Source organism: Pinus tabuliformis, chromosome 4_1 (assembly GCF_031772625.1).
Source record: "Pinus tabuliformis cultivar Carrire ecotype Pingquan chromosome 4_1, CPIR1, whole genome shotgun sequence".
Classification (NCBI taxonomy): Eukaryota; Viridiplantae; Streptophyta; class Pinopsida; order Pinales; family Pinaceae; genus Pinus; species Pinus tabuliformis.
In genome coordinates this window covers 530,298,173-530,314,438 of record NC_142303.1, presented here as the reverse complement: position 1 = coordinate 530,314,438, position 16,266 = coordinate 530,298,173, and the positions used below count along the sequence as shown (strand labels likewise).

At 37.2% G+C, this 16,266-nt stretch overlaps 1 protein-coding gene across 1 annotated transcript; it reads right to left on the bottom strand.

Moving 5' to 3' along the window:
- Positions 1-615: 615 nt before the first annotated feature.
- On the bottom strand, positions 616-13,691 carry LOC149176919 (ethanolamine-phosphate cytidylyltransferase-like). Its single transcript, XM_089421609.1, has 4 exons — positions 13,123-13,691; positions 10,056-10,291; positions 1,550-1,731; positions 616-714 (listed from the first exon to the last, which is right to left on the bottom strand). Exons 1-4 carry the CDS (start codon positions 13,485-13,487, stop codon positions 616-618), a joined length of 882 nt encoding a protein of 293 aa, XP_089277735.1. The 5' UTR covers positions 13,488-13,691.
- Positions 13,692-16,266: the final 2,575 nt, after the last annotated feature.

Genomic DNA, 16,266 nt, shown 5'->3' with positions numbered 1-16,266 from the left:
ATAATGTATAATCAACAACTATCTCAAGAAAGGGTTGTCCAGACTCCATACTATGACTAATAATCTGACCATAAAAGCACCCAGTCACCTGTGGCATCCCATTGACAGTCTTTCATATATCGATATTTGGTTATAATTTTGGCTGTTTTTTACTTTTCAATTTTTAAAAGAACTTCTGGTTTGGAAGGACCAAAGGTCCAGAACTATATGTAAAGCTTGATGTCGTCTGCACATCATGTAAAGGATATTACCATATATCAAAATAAATAACATCATATTAAAATATTATATAAAAGAAATAGACAGACCATGAAGGAAAGTAGGAGAGCCCCCAATATTCCCAATGATTGTATAATCAACAACTATATCTCAAGAAAGGGTTGTCCATACTATAACTAATAATTTGACCATAAAAGAAAATGGAAAAGAAGAGCATAGAGAACTGCATTACAGCAAAGTAATTTTGCAGAATTGAAAAATCAAAAGAAATCATCCAAATCCACACAAATAATTTGGCAGGCATCTAGATCCTGTAACAGCATAATGAACCCTTCATGCTTAAACCAAAGAGCACAATATCATGCCAATCCTCAAGAAATGTTGTAAAAGAACAATCTAGACTCTACAGGATATATAGTGTACCTCTACATGTCCAGCATGAAAAAGATCAAAAGCACCATCAATATAGACTATGCGTGCATCTGGTCCAGGACCCTGTAATTATGAAAAAGAGATCCATTTCATAGTTAGAAAAAAGCCAATAAAATTTTCCAGTAAATGAATAGTCCGGAAGCTCAGAGCTGAATGTCATCCCTAAGAAAATTTTATCAAATTCAAGAGACTAGCTATGCAACACCTGTTGTAAAGAACAGAACATGTTATCATCAAAATCAATGTTACAAATAACAAACCGGCAAATATATCATTGAAATTCAGAAAGAAACTTATTGGAAATATTGGAAAATATAGAAAAGCTTTAAAAAAAAATCTAACATATTATTTTTTTCATTTAAAAAAAATCCTAAAGCACCTATCTCCCTATACCCCTTCTACAGGCAAAGGTAAATGATGAATAACCCCTTTGTTCTTAATCGGATTAGGATCTGATTAAGAAACAATCTCAAACTGGTATCCTATAAAACGGAAAAAGAATGCTACTTTGTAATAATAGTGAAGTAAGGTGTCTAAACTCATCAGAGCACACTATCTCCTAAAAAAACATATCAAGCGGTCATTTGTGAAGACATTTGTCTGGAAATTAAGTTTTAGTTGTTTCTCTAATATACTAAATTACTAATATACTTTATTTTCTGCATGTTAGTATAATTTCATGGGTACCAAAAACACTTGAAAGTTGAACCATAAAGGTATCAACAATAGTGAAGAATCAAGATTGACATGTGAAATACCGAAGCACACAAGCCAATTGAAGTTTTCACTGCAGAGGTAACAACTTGCCTCTGAAGCAGTAACAAGATTCCCAGCAAGCAGAAAAAGCTTGAAATGTTCCCTAAAAACACACTCAGAGATCTGATGAGTTTTACGCTACCTTTCCATTTGAGAACTGCACAATCCTGCGAGATGTAGGTAGAAAATGGGAAACTCGAGTTCCGCTTGAAGAACTGCCACCATCATCATTGTGACTATTACCATGGCTAAATTGCCGCTGCAAATTAGAGTGATTATGATTGTCACTGTTTGGCCTGTCCCTCACACAAAGTAGCATTCGACCTGGTCCAAGTTCCAACATAATGATTTTTAGTCGAAAACTGGATTTACCATGTTTCTGTCCATTTTATTATAAATACATTACTGGAAATAATAATATAGAAAACCTGACAGCAAAAAGCACACCAACATGGGACCCAAATCATATCAACAAAGGAGTAGCAGTCAACAAGCATGATATTTTTATTTTCAGCATCATGTAGGTTATATAGCTAGAAGTTAGTATGTATTAGGTTAGCATGAACATAGGAATCTGTCAGGGTCTCAAATACAAAAGGGCAGAAATGCACGGACAGAAGCTTTTAAACATCCTGATCCCACTGCCAATCTTATTTTAATTAAAAAAAATACTATAGATATGAAGATCCAAGCAAGCAACTTCTACTATGCAACCTATACTGAGAGTTGACACTAAGTTCCAAGTTAAGAAGGAATAACAAGCTATAGAGGACAAAAGAACTCTTCCTGCCCAGCAGGATGAAGCACTCTTAGAATGTACCAAGTGATGCACCTAGACTTGTGCACAGATCTTTTCCAATAATGATGCTATAAACCTTTAGGTAGTTCTTGAAAGTTGAAACTTTGAGCCTCGCATGATCTTCAAGTTCCATTTCAAAAATTCTTTAGTCTATAATCTATAGTGTTGTCTTCTCATTTTATTAACACGTGTTTCTTTAGACACCCTAACTAGCAGTGCTTGCTTTGGATCATCATAGAGGTGCTTACCTTCAAGCATTGTAGTTCCGGCACCCCTCCACACCAATGACATGGATTATGTCCTCCTTCCAAAGTGTCACAACTACTGAGAAGGCCAAATGCCCAACAGTTTACCACCGAAATGAATGATTGTAGGCCCATCATGCATTGTATCTCACAACACACTCTACCCAGTGCTTGCTTTTGATCATCATTGAGGTGCTTACGTTCGAGCATTGTAGTTCTGGGCCCTGGCACCCCACAACACCAATAACATGGATTATGTCCTCCTTCCAAAGTGTCACAACTACTGAGAGGGCCAAATGCCCAACAGTTACCACCGAAATGAAAAATTGTAATCCCATCAGCATTATATCTCACAACACATTACACCCAGTCTCTAAATCAAGCACAATTTGGGCTTCGAGGACAAATAGAATTTTCTAACAGCAATACCATCGTGATAGTCCAACACATGTACAGATCACCATCTTCTTCTCTACTACCAAGGGTTCTTCATAAGATAATAAGATAGCTTTCACTCTTGCTTCCATCTCCACTCTAGTTTCCACTTCCATCTCCACTCTAGTTTCCACTCTTGCCCTAGGCATGAATATCTGTAGGCCACAATGAATCACTCCTCAAGAAGCCATCAGTCTAGACTCTAGACCATTCTCTGAGGGACATTATCAGACAAGGACATTGCCATTCTTGCCTCATCAACTTATAGCCTATCTCGCTATTACTTTGAGAATGTCTTTTATAGTTGACTCCCTACAATGTGTATGATTTTCTTATTGCTCCTTTACTTTAGATTTTTCTATTGGACTCTTGGTGCTATAAGACATGGGAAAGCATCAACTTCCAGGTGTCGTCATAAGTCACATGACACAAAGACACAAGACTTGAAAACAGAAATACAAGTGTCCAACACAGGAAACATCTACCTTGGAGGAAATAGGTTGTTGAAATATATTGTAGCTTCAATTGGCATTTTTCATCGCACACACAAAGAAGAAATCGATTATTGGTCACCTACAGGTCGGCTCAAACAAGCCCTACAAGTTGGCTCCTTGAAACATCATCATGCTGGCGCCATTAGGGCTAATTAGCCCTCACATGAATCCTATTTATACGAAGTCGTTGGCATTCATTTCGTCATCAATCAAACACAAACAATTCAGTCTGCAATCACAAACAAATTCGGACATCTATTACAGAGCATATCCACACATGTGAAGAGGATTACAAGGGTTCTTTTGACTGCGGTTTGGATCTTCTTCAAGGGCTCGTTGATGCAGTGACTGGGATCATCTATACTTCTGTTTTGTTAGTTATTGTATGGCCGAAAATTGAAGAGAAACTCACTCTCCTTTTGTGACATATTTCTGAAATTGACCGAGGGTTTTGGGGCCTATATTTTGGACAATTTGTTGGTGATTATAGTGGGAACTTTGGCCTCCTATCAAGTGACTACAGGCCTACATTTCAGCCTACTTGTGCAGACCCTCTCATTGGACAGAAGTGGAATCTCTCTCTTTTGTTGTGCAGGATTGATTGGGTATTTCATTGATGACTATTTTGGTTTTGTTGGAACATTCTGATATGCTATTGATGGACAGAATCTCTCTCTCGTAAGGAAAAACATTTAGCTCTGAGCTTCAGCTAAACGTCATCATGGATGCCTAAGTCTAAACTTAGGAAATTAAAATAATTCATGAAGACTGAAAGCATTCTTGAAGGAGGCCACTAACTACAGGGCATGGAATTCTATTGGATTTGGTTAGGGATCATTTCATTCCCTATATTGCTGAACGTAAGTCTGATAAGGCTGTGTACGATGCTATCATTGGATTATACACCATCAATAATGTGAATCAATCCATCAATCTAAGAGGTCAACTTCATAATATTAAGATGACAAAGAATGACATGGTGGCAACATATTTTGTCAAAATATCTCAAATTAGGGATCAACTCAAAGCCATTGATGAAGAAGTATCTGATAAGGAATTGGTAGTTGTTGTTTTGGTGGTCTCCCTAGATCTTGGGACTCATTTGCATCAGGTATTAAGGCTAGAGAGAATGCTCCAACCTTTGACAAGCTATGGGCTGCATGCACTCAAGAACAGTCAAAACTCTATTCCAGAGGAAAAATTGAAGATCTCTATTCCAGAGGAAAAATTGAAGATCCAAGTATAGAAGCATTTGCAGCTCATGCAAAGGGAAATACGAAGAAACCAAATTTTGGCAAATTCCCAAAAGGTGCTGGTAAAAGACAAGATCCAAAATCTGCTTCAAGGAAGGATTCTACCTCTCATAAAAGACATCCTCCTCCCTCTCCAAATAGAAGAGACAGTAGAGATAGAAATGATCTAACCAATGTTCAATGCTTTCGTTGTCGAGCTTATGGTCACTATCAAGCTCAGTGTCCTCAAAAGAAGCAAAGAGATGACTATGAAACGGATGATGATCGTAAAAGGAGAGGAGGACATAATGCATCTGCTGCTGATCTGAATGAGCCATCATCAAAAAGAAGGCATAAGAGAAATGATTCTGAATTTGAACACTCATTCTAGCTATCTAAAGGTCAATAGCAAATATGAAGTCAAGGGCATTGAACTTAGTAGAATTTTTGGCATAGAAGGGATGCTCTTATGCACTACAAAGCTTTGGGAAGATTGAAAGAATTGTTAAAAGGAGCACCTAAACTTAAGACAGATCATGGTGAGTGATGCATGTGAAAATTTGGAGACCCAAATCCCTACTGCAGCAAAACTGATATTACTTCTCCTACTTGTTAATTCATGCAAGTTATTTACTGTGTTACACTGTAAATATCGAAGTAAATACGACTGCAGCCTTCACTAATTAAATTATATGTGGAAACAAGAATTGAGCAAGAAGAAATAAAACACACACAAGTGACACCGTTGTTTTTGGACAAATGTCCCTAGAAAAACCCAATGCGAGAAAACTGGTGCAACAACTGAGGGTTTGTATTATTATGTAGTAGTTTCTAAATACAATCTTTGGATGCCTTATTGGCTATCCGATACAAAGAATCTAACTGACAGAGAATTAGTGAGAAATACATCACACTATCACTGGAGGTTCAACCTTGATCCAGCCATTGAATGGTTAGCCCCAAGCTACCTCTGCGCAATCATTGCGTTGCTCTGCATCACACCTTCTAGGGATTACGTCACTCCTTGTTGACCGATCTCTATCTGGATGCTCTATCCTCTAGTCCTCTGGTCTCACACCCCAAATCCTGACACTAGATTTGATCTGCTCCTCAGCAAATCCACGAATCTCCTCAAGGCCTCTACACTACCTCAGCATGGCTTTAAGCTGCCCAGCGTGGCTCTACACTGCCTCTTCTGGATCTCTGTCTACCTTCTCTGCAATGTATCTCCGACTCAGGAAACTCTCCAACCGGAAAACTATCCCTCCCCCTCACTGCAAGAAATCTCCTCGATGACCTCTCTGGCAACTGCTACGCTGCTCTCCTGAGAAAATCGATCTATGATCTCTCACTCGATGCATCTTCCAAATGCCCATCGAAGTCCTTATAATCTCCTCGTTGAGTAATCAATGGCCTAGATTAAATTCTAATCAATGACTCAGATCATATTGACTTGACCTTTGTCTTCTTCTAGAAGATTCACACCAAGTTTTATTAATACCCTTTAATTATTTTAATTTCCTAAGTTTAGACTTAGGCATCCATTAAAAATAATTAATTATTTTTAATAAGACTGTCTTCGGGTGGAATTTCCCAAAACAATTTATGGGTATTTTGGGATACATGTGTCCTAGCCTCCCTGCAAATTTTGAGGCTTAGAGCACATCCGATGCTACCATAAATCAACAATGCAAGGGTGTTGTTCAAGAATGACAAGTGTTTGAATGCAAAACCCTTGCCAATAGTTGTTCAGAAATTGTTGGGTTTATGAATTGATTGCTAAGAGATCTAACATTTTGACGTTGAGGCTAATTTGCAGGTTGAATTCTAAAAAGACTCAAGACCAAGAGGGAGTTGTCTCGATCTCAATAGATAAGTACCTTGTGTTTCTCCTATTGTTTCAATTAAGATTAACATTGGACTGACTATGATTTGTAAAACCCTAGGTTAGGTTTGGAGAAGTAAATCTAATGAACCTAACCCTAATTCTTTGTTGATCATGTGATTTTGTCGATGATGTGGACTCATAATATAGACTTCTTAATGATGTGAATATGAACTCTTTGATGTTGATATGGACTGCTTGATGGTGTGGATGATGATATGGACTCCATGAGGATGTTGACGTGGACTCCTTCATAATGAATGATGCGTACACTATGATATTGACAATATGTACTCCTTGTTGATGATTATAAGTACTCCTTGCTAACAATGATTGATGACATGGATGATATGATTAGACTCCTTGATGATCATCTAAATTGATGCTCACTCTTTGACGATGATGATGATCTGATTGATGATGAAGTGGACTCATTGATGATGTTGTTAATGATAATGTGGACTCGTTGATAACATAGGCTTGTTGATGACATGGACTCATTGATGATGATGAATTGAATTAGACTCCTTGGTGATAATATTAATATGGACTCCTTGATAATATAAGATGATATGTACTACTTAATGATGATGAAGATATGGACTCGATAATAATGTTGACTCCTTGATGATGATGATGATTCCTTGATTCCTTGATGATAGATGGACTCCCTGATGACTTGGACTCCGTGAACGCTTTGTTGATAAGAACTCCTTAATGATGTTGTGGATTCCTTGACGACGTAAACTCTTTGATAATAGTATGGACTCCTCGATCTAAGAAGGCTAAGATCAAGAGCGAGCTGACACTCTCAAAAGATAATAAGTATTATCGTGATTGTTTTTTATTGATTATTTCATTATGAGTCTCTTGGTTTGCTTGGTTGTTCTTGTTCTTCCATAGCCTCCTAGTGAGGTTTGCAAGTACATATTGGAGACTACCAAGATGTGGCAATCATTGGAAATGACAGAAGAACAATGTGACAAGAAGACTTGTCATAGGCTCGCACTAAGAGGGAGCAAACAAGATCAACCTGATAAGAGAATGAAGAGGATTTCTGTGTAAGTGGGAGTTGCTTTTGTAAATGCATGATCCTAGTGATATCTTTAGCTCAATGGATCGTAGGTCCATCGACATCCTCCTAATGAATCATTTGAAGAAGTTGCGAGACTCTAATGGTGACTTGGTTGATTCTTTGATTGGTTCGTTGATCTATTTGATGATGCTTATTTCCACTAAAATCTATTGTTATCTACTGGATTCAATTATGGTCTGTTGGATTCTACATGGTTGTTGATGCCTACTATGAGAAGCCACTAATTATTTGCTAGATTCGATTATGGTCTGTCGGTACCTGCTTTTGAGAGAAGCCATTTATTATCTATTGGATTCGACTATGGATACTGATATTCGCTTCTGAGGTTACCGATGATTGCTTCTGTGAGCCACTACTAAAATCTATTATTGTGTGTAGATAATTGTTGATGTTTGGAAGCCCTACTAAAGTTGGATGAACAACTAAATGTTGTTTACTGAAATATTTGATATATAACATAGCTACATTTCTAATGATGAATCGGTTGTTGATATTTATTTGAAGAAACTGGAATGACTGAGAATCCCCTTAAAGAGGGAGCATTAAATACATAACATCGTGGATAGACAATCTCCTGTAGGCTATGTCGTGAGACATTGTTGTCCAAGAGATGTATTGATGGTTCCTCCAGTAGGTTCTGTGTTGTGAGTGATTTTTGTCCAAGAAATGTATTAATGATTCCTCCCACAAGTTGCGTGTCGTGACACATTGTTGTCCCGAGAGATGTATTGTTGGATCCTCCCGTAGGCTGTGTGTCATGAGACATTGTTATTCGGGAGATGTATTGATGATTCCTCCCATAGGTTGTTTGTTGTGAGATGTTGTTCTCTGGGAGATGTATTGATGATTCCACTTGTAGGTTATGTGTCGTGAGACATTGTTGTCCAAGATATGTGTTGATGATTCCTCCTGTAGGTTGTGTGTTGTGAGACATTGTTGTCCTGGAGATGCGTTGATGATTCCTCCTTAGGTTGTGTGCCATAAGACATCGTGGTAGGGGAGATGCTTTGAGATGGATCCTATATATCTTTCCTTATGATGAGTTTGAGAAAGAGAAACTTGGATTATGTTCTCTTCCTTAGGTTGTGGGTTGTGAGACCTATGTATTGGTAGGGAAGATTAATTTTGAGAGAGAATGTAACAGTAAAACTACCTCCCTAGCTAAAAGGGAGAGTTGAAATATATTGTAGCTTCGATCAGCATTTTTCATTGCACACACAAAGAGGTAATCGATTATTGGTCACCTACAAGTCGGCTCAAACAAGCCCTACCAATCGACTCCTTGAGAGGTCGTCCTGTCTCAATCTACCCCATTAGGGCTAATTAGCCCTCACATGACGCCTATTTATAAGAGGTTGTTGGCATTCATTTCATCATCCATCAAGCACAACTTATAAGCAATATTATAATTTACTATCTAAAGAAACAAAAAACAGCAATCCACATGCGCTATGCAAATTTCATTCAAATAATTAGTACCATGTCAAGCACATGAAGCAAAAAAACCATTCAGTTTGAATGGACATTACTCTCAAAAGATATTCTAAATTACGTTATCAGATAATCTAGGAAGCATGTACCAATTTAATAAAGATCACATGAACGAAATCAGTTTGAGAAGAAATGGTTGTGAAAAATCCATGCTTTGCAAACTAATACATGATATAGTGAATTTGATTTTTATTGTGTAAATACTTTGATAAAGATTTCATCAAACACGGTTATATTACAAAATATGACTATTATTTCGACACTGGAGACAATTAGTTTATAATTTGCAGAAAACATGAAAGAAGCTCAAGCTAGTGAGAAGATTCTAAACATAAAATGAGACAACAACAATTATGACCCACAACAAATGGATAGCTTACAGATCAGTAGCTAGATGATTTTTTTCAAACCAAAGTGACAAATTCTCCCTTCCAAGCAGCAGCACAGGACTCGGTCCAGCTCTGTTTCCAGTTCTTCCTCCAAACGGACATCTATTCTAAGTTCTTTATTTGGCCTCAGATGATAGGAGAGATGGTTCCAATGGAGCAGTATAGGTGTATCATTTATAGCATTGATTCTAGATCCACTCACCTTGTACATCTCTCTCCCAGATTGTCTCGCCATCTTCAGAATTGGCTTTCCGAAATTTAGATTAGACTCTTATTTTACTTTTTGCATCTTGCTTTTACATAGGAGCTGCTTTAGTGCGCCAGCTTGATATGGACATCATTGTGCCTAACAGTCCCATTCACCTACTTTAGTGGTCAAATGAAAGACATTGATACAATCATCTTATCTTATCTTATCTTTATTTCAGATGCGGGATGTGTGTTGATTGACATAATAACACAAAGGTGGAGCCAAACATTGCATATATTATCAATACATTCCTTTTGAAAAGGACCAAAGTTTTAAGGGTTGTACTACTCAATAAACAAGGAAACACAAACAATAAAGAATTGACTACTTACCAACTATATCAGTACTAGAAACACCCTCAGTACGTTTGATCTGTTTATACCGTCCAGCCTTCTTGGCAAGGGCATATGCATCACTACCATCAGGGAGCAGACATGGGTCATCTCCGTGTATAATATAATCAATATTATACTCGTCAAACAACTTCTTCATGAAATTTTCATTTATTGCATATGGTGCATCAGCTATAACCTCATCAACCCACTTCAAACCACTCACCATCACCATCCTGCAAAAAGACAACACCCAAAATTATCAACACAATGCCAACAAATCTAAAGATAATTTTAAAAAGCATATTGGCGATTCTATACATACACTTCAGACAATTTAATAAAAGCGTATATGAAACATTCTACACATATATCATGTTGAGGGTATATATGCATAGACGTTTAAATTTTAACCAAATTTACTCTGGCACAATTGTTTCTAAAGATGATGAAAATCCTATAGAATAAAATGGTATAGTCCCGTAAAAATTTAGCTAAATGGCAGGCAATGACTTCTATTTTTACTGAACAAAATTGTCTATGGAATTACTTAAAGAACTGTAACATTACAGAGAATTTAACGATATGAAGTTAAATTGCACAGTAACTGAAGTCTATACTAATGAAGTTCACTCTGACTATTATCAACAATATTATTATATTAAAAGGTAAATTTATGAAGTTATTTAGTTTTAATTTTACATAACTTGCAAACAAGTGTTCAAATTATCACCCTTACAAAATCGGCTTTAAATATAATTGAAACTATATATAGTTTGCTCTAGAGAAAACAAATTTGTCTAAACTTTAAAGATATAATAGAATAGATGCAGATGCTCAAATATACCATGCAAACTTGGCTGTAAACATAATTCCTTTAAGTTGAACAGAGGATTTCTAAATATATAATTATAAACCTAGCTTAATGGTTAACTCAACTGGTAGTCACCAATATAAACCAGTCTATATCCACCTTAACCCCAGACTTGTCAAGAACTGAGAGAGATCAAATCCCTGGAATTCTGGACCTTCGATATTTGCACCCTCAAATTAATTTGCACCTTAATGGATTTGACCCCTCTCAACTTTTTATAAATCCAAAAGGAATATGAATTTGTAAAAAAAAAATTCAAATCCACCTAGAAAAATCAACATAAAACAAATGTTCCATTAAAGTTTTAAACAGCAAATTTCACCTAACAAAATTAAATTGCACTATAAATTGACCTAAAAAAAATAGATCTTAGGACAACAAGAAATAGATTTTAATTGAATAGTAGATTTCCTCGGAGATCTAGCACAATGACTCAAGTCTCAAAGTTACTCGCAAGTTTAACTCGGGATATTTTTCCTTGAAAGGTTTAGCGTCTGCCATAATTTGCTGTATAAAATAGGCTTCTTCAAGAGTAAAATCAGTTATAAATATTATAGTCTGCTCTTTATTTAAATGTGATGATACAATACACCTAGAAAATCAGCTTGAAAACATAAAACGATCATTACTATAACAGGAAACCTCTCAAGAACACATTGTACCAGTAAAACTATTGGTAAGTTGCACTGAAATCTAATCCAATTAAATTAGCTCTTCAGATTAGATGACTAAGAAAAAAGATTTAAATTATAGTGTGATTTTTTTTACAGATCCCGAATGTCTCCAATTTACTACCGAATCGGATGACAGCTTCTAATATCTGCCAATTTAATTTCAAAAATTTTACTGATCAGCCATAATTTGCCGTACAAAAAACCTTTTCTTCGAGAATAAATTTAGTTATAAGTTATAACTACTGATACTCTTTTATGTACCTAATTGTAAAAATATATTCAAATTCACGTTCTGAAAGCATAAAACTAACGTTACATTAAACGGCAAACTTCTCCTGGATTTTGTAAGATTAAACAGTGCGCTCCTGTAAAGACAATCGCCATATTGGACGACAATTTGCCCTCACAAAATTAGCTCTTACGATAATTAAGATTAAAGTTTAAATTAAAGAGTGGATTTCTGGAAAGATCCAACAGAGTGACTCCACTTTACTGTCGAATTACATCGAAGAAGATAATTAGGAGTGTCGGCCTATTTTCTTCTAGAGATTTTGTGATCCGGCATAATTTGCCATATAAAATACCTTTCTTCGAAGATAAATTTAGTTATATATACTGCTACTCTGTTATGTGCCCAATTATAATATTATAATCGAATCCACCTTCCTAAAATCATAAATTAACGTTAAATTGAACAGTAAATTTCTAACTTTCATCAGTGACCAGTTAAACACAAACGCTAAATTGCACGAAAATTTGATCTAAGAGGAAAGTTTAAATTATAGAGTGAATTTCCTCTAAAGATCTAACAGAATCTCCAAATTACTCTCGAATTTGAGCTGCGAAGACAAGTGCGAAAGTCTTCCCCTCTTTACTCTAAAGATTTAGTGATTAGAAATTATTCGCCGTTAAAAATACCTTTCTTCGACAATAAATATAGTTATAAATGTTACTCTGTTATGTATCTAATTGTAGAAGTATTTTTGACTTCATCGTCTTCAAAACATAAAAAATAAGGGTAATTTAAGCAGAAAATTTCTCCGGAACGTTGTAAAAAAATATTTGCCCGAACAAAATTTTCACTGAAGATAATACAGTTTATATTAAAAAGATAATTTTTTCTCTATAGATCTACAGAATCACTCCAATTTACTGCCGAAGTTCCGCTATCAGGATAATTGCGAATGAGCCTATTTCCTTTCAAAAATTTAGCGATCACCCATAATTTTCCGTGTAGATTGTTCCTCTGATATGCACCTAATCGTAAAGCTGTATTCAAATTTGCTTCTTAAAAAAAAAACTAATGTTCCACTCAACTGCAAATGAATATTATAACATTAACCAGTTCCCTCATGCGCTAAATTGCAGGAAAAATTGCTCTTCAGATAATAAATATTAAATATTAAATTTAAAAGTGAAATTCTCTGAAGATCCATCAGGACGAATCCAATTTAGTCTCGCATTTCAGCTATGAAGACAAATTCTTCTAAAGATTTATCGATCAGCACATTCAAAATACCTTTCTTCGAGAGACAAGACCGGGGGTCCTTTATTGGCTATAATTTCCTCGTCGCTGACCACGCCAACGACCAGCTCGTCACCAAGCGCGCGCGCCTGCCTGAGAGCATTGGCGTGGCCGTAGTGCATCAGGTCGAAGCATCCATCCATGTAAACCCTAACCTTCTTCTTCCGTCCGTTCCGCCCAGGGAACAAACCAAACGACGTCGGCAGCAGGGCCGCGGGCAGGCCCGGGACGGGAAGTGCGCCGAAGTAGCCAGTGGAGAGGCCCAGAAGGGCAGCCATGACCATGAGTCCACCCATAACGCGGGGGACGAAGACAGTGTCCCAGATCCAGTAATTGCTCTCCCATCCCATGGATCCCATCGCGTGTCCAAGGGAAGAGGATCGCACAAGAGCTGGAAGAACCCTACCAGCACCTCAAACTTTCTATTCTTACGAATCAGTCAGCAGGCCTAAGAAAGCTTGAGCGTACAATTAATGGCGTAGTTAATTTTTCCCAATGTCCTTCCGGTCGCGTGGAATTGAATGAATTCTGCAGCGTATATTTAAAGGAACACGGAGAAGGAAAGAAAGAAAACACACGCTAAAACGGGCTTCGCAAATATAACTGATATGTTATTTTAAATAAAGAATTTTTGTAATTGGTTGGAAAAAGTACACGGCGATGTGTTATCATGTAACCCAAAATAGTCGGTCCCTTGACCTGCCAGTGCAACCATTTACTTGTCACTGTCAGACCATGTGTGGGCAGCTCTGCCGACATGTCCAGAGGTCGAAAGGTGGGAATCTCATTTTCCAGCGACGGGCTTTGGAAATATCGAATTGAAAGCCTCGTCATGTGAAGGTGCGGCCACTCAAGACTCTGGAACCGTGTGCATCAGAGGGAATTCATTTTTGATTTATTGAAGAATTACCAAAACGATACGCTGTGAGAAAATGGGCCCACTTCCTTGAAAATCCCAAGGTTTGATTCATAAATCGATGATTCATAAGTTTGTCTTTTATTTTTGCAAATCTACATTGCATTTTATGAAAAAAAATTCAAACTTGGTTAAACAAAGAAAAATTTCAAAATTGGTTAGATTTAAATATATATATATTATTAGATAAAGTTTTAGTTAGTAAGTATATTTTTTTAACCTTTAGATGGGGTGGGGTGTTTGGTGTGGGAAAAGTTGGGTATTATCGTTACCAGGCATTAAGGAGGGTAAATGGACAATCATGACTCGCAACTCAACATAGTGTTATTTAATGCATGATTTTGAGTGGAGATCTAATAGATCTCGGTGGGAAATGTTATGATTTTGAGTGGAGATTTAATAGATCTTGGTTAGGAATATTATAGTGTTTTTGGTCGGATGAGATGTACATTGTTTTTTAAGAGGGGAGAGTATTTTTTTTAATAATGTTATTATTTTGCATAAGATAAGATAAGATAATTATATTTATCTTTAACTAATGGCTATAAAGTAGGTCAAAGGGACTGTTGAGTACAATGATGTCCATAAAATGCAGGAGAGCCAAATGGTTTCCTATAAAAAAATACAATGCATGAATATAAAAGGTACAATGCAGGAACATAAAAGATACAACATATGGAATGCCTTGACAAAGAGGATCAGACTCATCTCTCCTAATATCCGAGACTGACTGAAGAGAAAAAAATTCCACAAAGTTTGTTGGCTTGATGAAGGGTCAGTGGGAGGTACAGACTGCCCACTAACTCGTCGTCTGGGGGAGTTTGTGCACTACTGAGGTCTAGAGGACCTAGTCCGTCTCCTAGAGACAGACTTGAGACGGTTTAGCTGTTGGGGTTTCGTGTGGCAGGGTGAGGTCCCACAGATCCTCACTGGTTTAGAGTCTGGATCCATATCCTTTTTGATCTGAGGCTGAAGAGCTGGTCGCAAACTGAAGCGTGGACCTAAGAATTGCACCCCCAAATATGTATACTTCTTGGTGATCTCAACCTCCTACCCTCTGAATAGGAAGTGAAGGTCTGAAGTTTTCTTCACCCCATTGAAGATCATAACCTTGGTTTTACCCAGGTTGATCGTCAACTATCGAAGATCGCAAAACAAAGCTAAGGCATCCAACTGCCTCTATAATCCTTCTGGAGATGAGGAGAGGAGGACCACATCGTCAACAAAGAGTAGAATAGATATCATGACTTGGTGAAGAAGGAAACCATCAATGTCCTGGATATGCTAGTGTAGAAAAGCCTCCAACTCATCAATATAGATCCCAAACAGGGTAGGGGACAATGGATAACCTTGTTTAACCCCAATAGTGCTTCGAATGAAATCAGACACCCCATGAACCATGCGAAGATGACCAAGGACAACCATGAGAAAATAATTGATTGATACTTTCATGAAGTTTCACGTAGAGATTTATGGTTATTTATGGCAAGGATTAGTTATGTCTAGGTAATTAGTTGGGTTTCCTTCATGTCTCTTATTGTTTCAAGTCTTTTATTTTGTAATCCCTTGAGCTCTCTAATGGGGAGGTTGGCCTTTATTAATATTTCCTTTTTGTTGTCTTACAAGCTTCCTTGGTTGGATTTGGATGTGTCCTCGCTTTCCCTTCTCTCCTCAGTTGTGCTATCAATAGGTCTACCTCCTTGGATTTCTCATGCAACTTGGACTCTTACAGAGATCTTGTGCATCAACCCATCAAGCGCCTCCTCTAACTTGCCCCATTCGACGTCTCCCTTTTGTGACCATCCTACCTATAGTCACTCCCTTGTTGTTTCTATCTCGGCGCTCTTCCACTTAGGCCAAGCGAGGTCTAATGAAGTTTGGGTTATCATGCCCCATCAACGAGCCCATGTATAATGAGGTGCAGCTTAATATCAAGAACAAGGTGGCTCTCGCACCTAGCGATAATCAAAGAGCTCGACAACTTAGTACAGAGGAACACACTCCTCTGCAAATCCTGGAGGAGATAACACAGGTGGAGAGAGAAATAGTTGACGAGTGTTGTTGTCTGACTAACTTGGAAGTGTTGACTGAGATGGTTGATTAGGTCCTTGGAATGGGTCACACTGGGGGCCATTCCAATTAATACATGTACATAATTGACAATCAACAATTGATTAATAGGAATGAAGCCAAACAATAACTTCTTCTAATGTTGGATGAGA

Bases quoted from the DNA above. Each gene is read 5' to 3' on its own strand.
- LOC149176919 (XM_089421609.1), bottom strand. From the start codon at position 13,487: ATGGGATCCATGGGATGGGAGAGCAATTACTGGATCTGGGACACTGTC. The intron at 10,292-13,122 runs GTATTTTGAATG...GTCTTTTTGCAG, and splicing joins GTCTTGTCTCTCGAAGAAAG to GATGGTGATGGTGAGTGGTT. The intron at 1,732-10,055 runs GTAAGTAGTCAA...AACTTGGACCAG, and splicing joins TTCTAGTACTGATATAGTTG to GTCGAATGCTACTTTGTGTG.